Here is a 12,230-nt window from a genome sequence, read left to right on the forward strand (position 1 = left end):
CCTACCTTCCCCATCCCCCCCCTCCCCTCCCCTTCGGGGGCTTTTTTTTTTTTCTTTTTTTTTTTCGTGTTGGCCCAGGGGAGGAATATGGAAGCACTACGTATTCTAACATCAAATGCGAAAGGTCTTAACATACCGGAAAAAAGAAGAGTCTTGTTAAATGATCTAAAAAGCTCTAAGGTAGACATAGCCTTCATACAGGAGATGCATTTTCGAGACGATAGATTACCAATTCTAAAAAACAGATTCTACCCAATATCATACCACGCAACAAATATAGAGACCAAATCTAGGGGGGTATCGATTATCATAGCTCACAACGTGCCATGGAAATACAAACAGATGGCCAAAGACCCCAACTGGAGATCACTTTTTTTAAAGGGAACCATAGGTAACGTTAAGGTCACACTAGCCACATTATACGCACCCAACAGTCAACAAGACGTATTTATAGGGAAGAAGATCAGGGAACTATCAGACTATAAAGAAGGTCATTTAATAGTGGGAGGCGACTTAAATATTCCTCTAATTCCCTCAGAGGATACATCAGTAGGAAACTCCTCAATACCAGCAAGGACTAAGAAACACATATCAAACACCCTGTATGGTGCTTAGTTGATAGACGCGTGGCGTTTAATGCATCCATGTGAACGCGATTACACATTCTTTTCCTCGGTATATCATCAATACTCGAGGATAGATTATTTTTTTAATTCTGCACAATCAGCTACACGCTATCAAAAACATTCAGATAGGTCCGATTACCTGGTCAGACCACGCCCCAATTATGATGGAATACGAACTAGGAGGTGAACAGGGGGGGAGGGGACATCGAATATGGAGGCTTAATGAAAGCCTATTGCAGGATGAAATAGTCAGAATGGACATTAAGAGAGAATTAGAAGAATTTTTCCTAATCAATAAGACAACAGATACAGATCCGAGTGTCATCTGGGAAGCACATAAAGCTGTAATAAGAGGCACCCTGATTAAGCATGGTTCTAGAATTTAAAAAAAACTAACAGCACAATTAGAGATCCTTTTATCAAAACTGCAAAAACTAGAAGCATCACATAAACACAATAACTCTTCAACTACGAAAGATAACTTGATGGCGGTAAGGAAGGAAATGAATGATATACTTTTTTATAAAGCAAGATCAGCTCTACGGATCAGCCGTAAAAACGTATATGAAATGGGAGATAAGTGTGGCAAATCCCTGGCAAGGGCGCTCCGTGAACAGACGCTAAATACATACGTCCCACAAATAATAACGAGGAAAGGCCACAAGGTAGCATTTCCAAAACAGATTGCCCAAGAATTCAGAACATATTATTCATCATTATACAATCTGGGATCTCAGAGCCTGAAGCTATCTCAAATAGAGGAATATTTAGAAACATCTCAGATGCCACGCTTATTAGAGAGTGAGAGAGAGGATTTGGGCTCTGAGATTACAGAAGATGAACTGAATGTAGCAATTTCTAACTCTAAAGAACGGAAAGCACCAGGCCCTGATGGATATACTATCCATTATTATAAAACGTATGTACTTCAGTTAAAGAAATTCATGGTGGAAATGTTCAATGCATGGGGCAAAGGCAAGAAAATATTAAGAGAAACTCTACAAGCACACATAACAGTAATACTTAAGGAAGATAAAGATCCAGCGTCCTGTTCAAGCTACAGACCAATTTCCTTACTAAATACAGATTTGAAAATATTCACAAAAATTATAGCTACCAGAATTCAAAACCATCTAGTAAAATTGGTGAATCTAGACCAAGTAGGATTCACGCCGACAAGAGAAGCTTGTGATAACACAATAAAAGTATTCCATTTGTTATATGTAGCTCAGCAAAAACAGATAAAAAGTATATTTATAAGTACAGACGCTGAAAAAGCTTTTGATAGAGTAAGTTGGAAGTTCATGATGGCGGTACTGAGATATGTGGGCATGGATGAAACTATGTTGAACTGGATCTATTCGGACCCTTCGAATGTGAGAGTGAACAGCATGCTGTCGGAAGACTTTTCGATCCAGAATGGAACTAGACAGGGATGTCCCCCCTCTCCCCTGCTGTTCATTTTGACGTTGGAACCCTTTTTATGTAAGACTAAACCCAGATATTAAAAGGTAATAAATTGGTCAAACTCAAATACAAGATATCAGCCTTCGCGGACGACATGCTGTTCACTCTCACCAATCCGATTATCTCACTCCCGAATCTCTTGAGAGAGTTTGAGTATGGAGAATTGTCCAATCTTAAAATAAACGTAAATAAATCAGAGGCAATGGGGGTGGGGCTAGGACAGGAACTGCTGCAACAGCTAAGCTCGAATTTTAGATTAAAGTGGACTAGTAGAGCATTGAAATATTTGGGTCTACAAATAACACCGAAATTCTCCCAGCTGTATGACGAAAATTTTCCTGCACTGATGAAATCTGTACGAACCCTCCTGCAAAAATGGGGTAAGGGATTATTCTCATGGATGGCCAGATGCAATATTGTAAAAATGTCCATCCTACCAAAATTTTTGTACTTTTTCCAAACTTTACCTATATTTATACCACAGAAATATTTTAAACAAATAGACAGCACATTGAAGGAATGCATATGGGCAGCCAAACATTCTAGGATTGAGTAAGAAGGTTACGTCACTACGAAAAGAGGAAGGAGGACTGTCGGTACCAGATATGAGGAGGTATTACCAGACCATACAGCTGGGTAGATTTGTAGACTGGTGTCGCCATAGGAAAACAAAACTATGGCCAATCATGGAACAGGCTCAATTTGAAATACCATTGGAAAGAGCTCAGTTTTGTAGCCACTTCTTGATAGCTCCTATGAGATCGCACCCGATCATAGGCCTTACAATCAAAGCTTGTGCAAAAATTTTTCAACAATATAAACTGACAAGAAAATATTCCGCCTTATTCCCGGCTCTGGGAAACCCCAAATTTACACCTGGCTATCAGGACAAAAAATTTAGAGATCTGATGGAAAAGGGTCTTTTCCAGGTAGACCATTTCATGACACCGGAGGGATGGATAACAGAGAGGGAGTTGGTGGACCCCTTAGGGGATTTCCAGTTGGACTGTTGGAGAGCGACTCAGCTCAGACACTTCCTGAGGACTTTACCAAAGCCTAACAAGGTGGTACTACAATATACAAAATTTGAAGAGATTTGTGTACAAAAAGGGACGCTATTACATTCCATATCTAAACTGTACTCAATGTTGGGTGACAATGGAGATAGCTGTCAGCAATTTTTTTTGATTGAGCTATTTTTTTTTGTGACTGAGCTTTTTAGCTAAGATAATACTAACTTATGTTTCGGGGTTTACAGGCAGCATATTTATGGCTGAATATTAATTCCTGCTTAAGTTTGATTGTCAGCCCACCAGCATTCAATATGCTGTCTTATGTTCAATAATTTTTACCTCATTTCTATAGCATTCATAACACTTTTTATTTATATTTTTTTATTAATTTATTGCCAGTCCTGATTTTTATATTTGGTTATTTTTATAATAATAATTTTTTTTACATTTCCTTATATTAACTGTTATATTAATTTTCAACATATTTTTGGTCTGAGGTAATATGAGTGATGCCACTATAGGGCCATTGGTCATGTTTAAATGTTCTGTACATTACCCTGCCATATGGGTTTTATTGCCCTTAATGAACTTTTATATTTATTAATTTAATTAATTTTTTTTAAGCATAATCTGGTTTATCCACCTATATTGCTTTTTATTAATATGGGCAAATTTCCCTGATCAAATATGGCGTCCAATAGCAGATGTTGCTGTCAAGTATTGGTTCACAATCGAGGTGGGCTAATTGTGACTGCATTACTTTACTGCATGATGGCAGCATAATTACAACTTCTTTTGGCCTCGAGGACTGCCTCAATTGTAATATACAGTGCCTTGCGAAAGTATTCGGCCCCCTTGAACTTTGCGACATTTTGCCACATTTCAGGCTTCAAACATAAAGATATAAAACTGTAATTTTTTGTGAAGAATCAACAACAAGTGGGACACAATAATGAAGTGGAATGAAATTTATTGGATATTTCAAATTTTGTTAAATAAAAAAACTGAAAAATTGGGCGTGCAAAATTATTCAGCCCCTTTACTTTCAGTGCAGCAAACTCTCTCCAGAAGTTCAGTGAGGGTCTCTGAATGATCCAATGTTGACCTAAATGACTAATGATGATAAATAGAATCCACCTGTGTGTAATCAAGTCTCCGTATAAATGCACCTGCACTGTGATAGTCTCAGAGGTCCGTTTAAAGCGCAGAGAGCATCCAAGATACTGTTGTGGAGAAGTTTAAAGCCGGATTTGGATACAAAAAGATTTCCCAAGCTTTAAACATCCCAAGGAGCACTGTGCAAGCAATAATATTGAAATGGAAGGAGTATCAGACAACTGCAAATCTACGAAGACCTGGCCGTCCCTCTAAACTTTCAGCTCATACAAGGAGAAGACTGAGCAGAGATGCAGCCAAGAGGCCCATGATCACTCTGGATGAACTGCAGAGATCTACAGTGGGGTGGTAGACTCTGTCCATAGGACAACAATCAGTCATATACTGCACAAATCTGGCCTTTATGGAAGAGTGGCAAGAAGAAAGCCATTTCTTAAAGATATCCATAAAAAGTGTTGTTTAAAGTTTGCCACAAGCCACCTGGGAGACACACCAAACATGTGGAAGAAGGTGCTCTGCTCAGATGAAACCAAAATCAAACTTTTTGGCAACAACGCAAAATGTTATGTTTGGTGTAAAAACAACACAGATCATCACCCTGAACACACCATCCCCACGGTCAAACATGGTGGTGGCAGCATCATGGTTTGGGCCTGCTTTTCTTCAGCAGGGACAGGGAAGATGGTTAAAATTGATGGGAAGATGGATGGAGCCAAATACAGGACCATTCTGGAAGAAAACCTGATGGAGTCTGCAAAAGACCTGAGACTGGGACGGAGATTTGTCTTCCAACAAGACAATGATCCAAAACATAAAGCAAAATCTACAATGGAATGGTTCACAAATAAACATATCCAGGTGTTAGAATGGCCAAGTCAAAGTCCAGACCTGAATCCAATGGAGAATCTGTGGAAAGAACTGAAAACTGCTGTTCACAAACGCTCTCCATCCAACCTCACTGAGCTCGAGCTGTTTTGCAAGGAGGAATGGGCAAAAATGTCAGTCTCTCGATGTGCAAAACTGATAGAGACATACCCCAAGCGACTTACAGCTGTAATCGCAGCAAAAGGTGGCGCTAAAAAGTATTAATTTAAGGGGGCCGAATAATTTTGCACGCCCAGTTTTTCAGTTTTTTATTTGTTAACAAAGTTTGAAATATCCAATAAATTTCATTCCACTTCATGATTGTGTCCCACTTGTTGATTCTTCACAAAAAAAATTACAGTTTTATATCTTTATGTTTGAAGCCTGAAATGTGGCAAAAGGTCACAAAGTTCAAGGGGGCCGAATACTTTCGCAAGGCACTGTAACTGGATACTTACCGCTATTGCAAGAATTGGCATTGAGGGAGCACTGCTACCAGAAAATTACAGAAAGGTTATCACTGTTAACTGATTCCTGTAACTGGTTCCTGCATGATTGATAACGAGGGTTATCTCCTCTTTCATGCACTGCATTAAATTCTTAAGTAAAGATCCCAACTCCTTTTTAACTAGTTTGTCGAAACATTCCTGACAGGGGGGGTCTGCTCCAAGAAGCTGGACAACTTTCTTTTGCAAGATGCGCTTTTTTTCTCCTCAGAAGCTGTGCTGCAAGATGACTTGGGAAAACAGTCAAAAAGGAACAAAATAATTATTTTGACTTACTTTAGAGCCTTCCTGTTGTACAGGATCTGTAGGGCAGACGGATGCACTGGCTTTTTGACACGGTTTACCCCTCTATAGAACATACACAGCAGCTATAAATAATCATGCCAGGTGCCCTTGAGACTCTGGCCCCTCCCCCAGGTTCTCTTGCAGTATGTATAGGTGGATGGAAAAAATGTTCACAACCTACCACCATTGCAGTCGCTGTTTTTCCTCCCTGGCCCTTGGTAGCCTCCCGCTGTATCGCGAGATTTTGTCCGCACATCCTGGACCGGAACTGGTTAATCTTCAGGGTCCAAGCATTAGTCTCCATGACTGAAGCTGCATCTCCTGAAAGTGGCATCACTATCGCTGGAAGCCCTAATTTGAAAGTAACATCAACGACCACCAGGACCGGCTGCCGAAACAAGCCAACTAGGAAAGAGTCACCATGCAGATCCATGGTCTCCCCTACCTACCCTTTGTCTCTCGAAACCAGCACTCTGACACACATTGGCAGCGCCACTGCATGTACGATGTCTGGGGGCCAACAAAAATGGGCTGGCAGCAAGGTAGGGAGGGAAAACTGGCAACCTACAAAAGAAGGAAAGCTTACTAAGGCTTCATGTACATTACAGCTCCTACATTCAAGTGTAGGAGCTTTTGGTGGGGTTTTTTTTTTTTTTTCGCCAAAGCTTCTAAACTCAACTCCATAGAAGCCTATGTATCAATGTACACATAGGTTTTTACCAGAGTTTAGAAGCTGCTGCTGTTAGGAGAGCAGCAAAATCATGGCATCATTTTGCTGCGTTATCCCATGGCTGGCAGTCAAAGTAGGCTTTGTGTACATGAGGTCTAAGCCTGGACTCCTGAGGGGATGACTGAAGCCTCTCCAGTGGGAGAGAATCCTCTGGGCAAAGTAGAGAACATGACAGGGGGCAGAATTCCTAATTTTCTCCTACCATCCCTGGCCAGGCTGCCTTCTGGTCCACTGTCCTGGTCACAAGGAGTAGCAGACACCCTGCAACTATCATGACAGCCTAAAAAGCATTAGATAAAACTAGTGCTGCTCCTGTTTGGCCAGAGGAAACACAATTAAATAAGGCACAAGGGTGAATGGTTTATTTTTTTTATAATAGTGGATAATGTTTTTCCTGATTGCAGGTAGGTGGAGCCATCTCTCAGCGTTGTTCTGGAAGATTACCTAAGAAAACTTTAATATATTTTAGCTTATCAGTCCTTAGATGTAGTGGCTGCAATTTTATTTATTTTTTTACAGGCCAAGTACATTTTCAGAAAATATCTCCTTGATCTTACTAGAAATACAGTATTCTGTCACCTCCTGGGACCTGAACAGATATCAAAATATGTCATCTTCCTTTCATGTTATTTTTCGTAAACTACTATTTCCCCTGTCCCAAGCATGTATTGGAGAAGAATAGAGAAAGACATGGTTGAAGTCTTGTCCCAGGGAAAGAACCAGTACCCCTCCAAAGATACAGCAGAGTAAATTCCGTATAATCCTTTTCTTTGAGGTTTACTGACAGACCGCTTCAAGTCTTCATACAATTGGGTATTACGCTGTCACTGTTCAGGAGTAGGACTAGGCGGAAACCTTTTAGGTTATGCCCCTGGGGCAGTCCCAGAGGGTATACTATCACTTCCTGCTGTAGGACGCCAGTTTGGAACAAGCAGTGTCAGAAGAACAAATAACAACCCCAACAGAGGGGCAGGTGCTGTGTCTGTCATTGAACCTCAGAGAAAAGGATTTTACGGTAAGACAAAAATCCAGTTTTCTCTTTCGTTCACTGACAGACAGTTTCAAGTCTTCAGACTATTGGGATGTCCCAAAGCAGTGTCAACATGAGGGGTGGGGGGAAAAAAAAAAACAACACAAAAAACGCAGAATTCCCAACAAGGCTAAACATAGCCAACCAGGTAACAACAACAGGAGCTCAACTAGGAACAACGAACTTACCACCAGGAAAAATTTTCACCCTCAAGAAGCGGAAGTCTCCACAACCGCAGCCTCCAAAACTTTTTGGCAAAACGCCACATCCGAAGATGCAAGTACATCCACCTTATAACATTTTGTGAATGTGACGACCACATAGCGGCCCTGCACACCTGAACCACTGACGACTGATGACAGGAGGCACTAAGCACCCTCGTCGAATGTGCTTAAACAGGGAAAGGAAGAACCAGTGCCTTAATGGAGTAGGCCTGCACAACTGTCTGCCTGATCCACTTGGAAATGGTCACAGCAGATGCGCCCTGCCCCTTACGAAGTCCATCCGTAAAACAAACAAAGAATCAGATTTCCTAATCTGTTCAGTCACCACCAGGTTCACCCGAATCGCCCTTACCACGTCTAAAGAATGCAAGGCAGTTTCCTTAGGATGTTTTGGCTTAGGACATAGGGACGGTAACAAGGTCTTCATTCAAATGAAACCCCAAGACAACCTTAGGAAGGAAAGCCTGACAGGGTCACAACACCACTTTGTCCCTATGAATCACCAAGTAAGGTGACCAACAGGACAAGGCAGCCAACTCCGACACGCGACGGGCGGACAAATTGCTACTAGGAAAGCAACCTTCTGCGACAGTAAGCAGAGCAATTTCTCTAATATTTTCAAGGGGGGACCTTTGAAGCACCCACAGAACCAAATTGAGATCCCCGGAGTAACCAGGGATCGCACCGTAGGAGCCAGATGGCAAACTTCCTGCACAAAAGTGTGAACCAAGGAGTTTGCCACCAATGGCCTTTGGAGAAAAAATAGCCAAGGCGGAAATCTGGCCTTTGAGGGTGCCCAGAGCCAAACATTGATCTACACCCAATTGTAGAAACTCCAACAAGTGAGAAACAGAAAAAAGGAACAGGGAGAAACCCCCCGAGATTCAGACCAAGTAATGTGCGCCTTCCAAACTTGATGATATACTTTCCTGGAAGTAGATTTCCAAGCCTTCAAAAGCGTAGGAATCACAGACTCCAACAGCCCTCTGTCTTTCAGCACCTGGCTTTCAACAGCTATGCCGTTAAAGCCAGAGACTGTAAAGCAGGATGAAAGATTGGTCCCTGAGACAAAGATCTTGCCTAAAAGGAAGTTTCCAAGAGACATCTGCTACCAGCCTTACCAGGCCTGCATACCAAGACCGAAGAGGCCAGTCTGGTGTCACCAGAATGACTGGAATTCTTTCCACCTCGATTCCGCGTAGTAGTCTTGACAGAAGTTGTTTCAGAGGAAAGGAGTAAATTAGACGATACTGACCCAAGGGGCCACCAGAGCGTCTGTGGCGTCGGCCAAAGAATCCCGAGACCTTGGTACGAACCTCTGCACCTTCCTGTTGAGACAAGATGCCAGCAGGTCCACATCGGTGATCCCCCACACAAGACACAGGTGATGGAAAACCTCTGGGTGAAGAGACCATTCTCCAGGGTCCAATGTCTGCCGACTGAGATAGTCCGCTTGCCAAATCTCTACCCCCGGAATGTGCATAGCAGAGAGGGCCGAAACATAACCTTCTACCCACCTCAAGATGCCGGCCACTTCTCAGGCCGAAATCACACTCTTTTTGACCCCTTGATGATTGGCATATGCCACAGCTGTAGCATTGTCCGATTGTATCACCACAGGGCATGCCTGCAGACGATACGTCCTTTGAGACAGAAAGACTGATCGTCCGAATTTCCAGGATGTTGATCGGCAACCTGGATTCTTCCCGAGTCCAGGCACCTCGACCTGAACACACTCTCAAGACACCTCCCCATCCAAACAGACTGATCCCCTAGACGTAAAGCTGGGGAGCGGAGCCACCATATGAAAGACTCCCTCAAACCCTGACTCAACAGAATCAGATTGCCCATTGACAGCGGATTCTTGTTCCATTTGATCAGAATCTCCCTTTGCAAAGATCTGGTGTGGAATTGCGCAAACGGAACCGCCTCGAAGGTGGAGACCATCAGACCTAGTGCTTTCATGCAAGTCCTGAGTGTGATCAATGGTTGGACAACAGGAGCCGAACAGCATCCTGGAGCTTCAGAAGTTTTGTCTGAGGAAGAAACACCCAGGCTGGCGCTGAATCCAGCGTCAGACCCAGGTAGTCCAGCTTTGTGGATGGAGACAGTGCTGATTTCAGAAAATTCAGTGTCCACCTGAACTCCTGCAGAGTTCGAACCGTAACATCCAATTTGACTTCTAGAGCCGAGGAAGACTCTGCACGCAGATCGTCCAGGTAACCTAGTACCGCAATCCCCTTCTGCTATAGCAAGGCCAGAATTGGGGCCAAAACCTTTGTGAAAACTCAAAGGAGCTAAAGCGAGACCAAAAGGTAACACCACAAATTGAAAGTGCTCCTCGCCAACGGCAAAACTAAGAAAACGCTGATGCCCTACATATATTGGAATATGAAGTTAAGCGTCCTTGAGATCGATAGAGGCCAGCAGATCTCCTTGATGCAGGAAAGCTACTACTGTGTGGATTAACTCTATCCGAAATCTCTGAACCCACACAAAGTGGTTCAGAGCCTTGAGATCCAAGATCGGACGAACCTTGCCTTCCTTCCTGGGAACTGTAAACGGATTTGAATAAAAACCTTGGAAACGTTCTGACTCTGGAACCAACACAATAACTCCTTGTGCTAACAGGTCCTGCACTGCTCGGTAGAAAGAACCTTGCCGGAGGCCAGGACCGAAACTCGATCTTGTAACCGAACCAAAATCAGTTCGTGGACCTATTTGTCCTGAATGAGCAAGGTCCATGAATCTGGAAAGAAGCAAGTACGTCCCCCCACCCCAGACGTGGGTGAGGGCGCCCTTTCAGGCTGGGGAAGGCTCGTCTGCGGAAGCAGAAGTGCCCGCTTTGGACTTACCATTCCAGGGTCTCTTGCAACCTCCCGCAAAGTTACGCGTGGATCTCGAGCCCTTTTCCTGCGAGACAGCTGGACGAAAGGGCCTCTTATGAGCCGAAAAGAAAGGACCCCACTTACGGCGAGGTTCCTTGCCCTTAGCAGTCTGCGGAAGCAATGTACTCTGTCCAGTGGGGCTATGCCGCGGCCAACCTACCGCAGAGCTAATAGTTGGGTCGCAATCGTAGGCCAGACTGGGAAGACTGCAAGGATCTACAGTATACAGTGCGTCGCCCAGTCCGGCTGTTGACTGTAGTTCACACAGGAACAAAAATAAAGAAAATATTCCATTTAAATAGGAAAAAATGCCAGGACCGCAGATCTCAGCAGAGAGCCAGGTCTTCACTCCTGACTAGGGAGAAAAAAAACTGGAGTCCTACAGCAGGAAGGGATGGTATACCCTCTGGGACTGCCCCAGGGGCGTAACCAAAAAGGTTTCCACCTAGTCCTACTCCTGAAGAGTGACAGCATAATACCCAATGGTCTGAAGACTTGAAGCTGTGTCTGTCAGTGAACGAAAGAGAAATGTATTGTTTGCAGTATTACCAGGTAAAAATAAAGGGAAAAAGGTCTGAAAATTAGGAAAACCATTGTAGCCATTACATCAAAGGACTGGTAGACTGCGATAGAGTAACTTCTTGCTTTGTTTAGTATAGCTACAATTTAAAAACTGTACACAACTATTCCTACCAAGTTCTGTCTATCCCATCAATGTATCTTTGTGGAATGTTTACCTTGAGAGATGCTGTGAAAGCCCATCCTCCCATCTCCTATGCTGTGCTGCTGTGTCCTGTTGTTCCACCTCCTCATATTTGGGCACTTTCAGTGGGAGAGACAGCATTACAAGGCACCTAGGAGACAAGGAACCCCAAAAGCAGCAGCATGGAACATGACGATCACAGATCTTTTCTTCAAACCAGGATGTGTTTGAGCAGGAAATAATCATTTAGAGTAGATGGGGAACAAGACATCCAATGTAGATTTTTGCAGTTATGTCCCTACATTGTATGAAAGCATCCTCTTCCATTCCTTGCAAAGGGTATAGGAGGATACAATAATCTGACCTAGCAATGAGCATCCGCTTTACAATGTAAATGGGTGCAGAGGAATACAGAAGCAAAGAATAAATATTAAATATAGTAACGGAGAGATTGTTTCTAATACAGTCCTCTGTTCCAAAGTGGCATTGGCTGTCTCCTAGTAACCTAATAAACAAACTGCAATAGCAAGCTAAACCACAATAGCTAGGATTACAATGAGAGTACAATATGCTGGCAATGGTTGGTTGTACAAGCTGAAAAGGCAGCCTTGCACTGTGCCATCTGTTACTAGGCAGGTCAGTGCTGTCCAGTCATTTTCAGCTTTAGGATTTCTATTAGGTGCAGTATCCCAAAGCAACCAGTTTTCACTCTGCTGCACAGACCATAACAGGATGCATTCTGATTGGTTGCACTTCAACATTAACACATACGTTTTTG

General features: G+C 43.1%; 1 protein-coding gene across 2 annotated transcripts in view; it reads right to left on the reverse strand.

Moving 5' to 3' along the window:
- LOC309557152 (uncharacterized protein C8orf89 homolog) overlaps window positions 1-12,011 on the reverse strand; it is a 53,593-nt gene extending 41,582 nt beyond the window's left edge. The window contains exon 1 of one of the 2 annotated variants that reach the window (XM_082259807.1): window positions 11,487-12,011. In XM_082259807.1, the coding sequence (XP_082115933.1) occupies window positions 11,487-11,698 (212 nt within the window). In that variant the 5' untranslated portion in view covers window positions 11,699-12,011. The remainder of the gene's footprint in view (window positions 1-11,486) is intronic. The other variant, XM_082259808.1, reaches the window with a different exon arrangement.
- Window positions 12,012-12,230: the final 219 nt, after the last annotated feature.

Source organism: Pelophylax lessonae, assembly GCF_965119305.1.
Source record: "Pelophylax lessonae genome assembly, chromosome: 5".
Classification (NCBI taxonomy): Eukaryota; Metazoa; Chordata; class Amphibia; order Anura; family Ranidae; genus Pelophylax; species Pelophylax lessonae.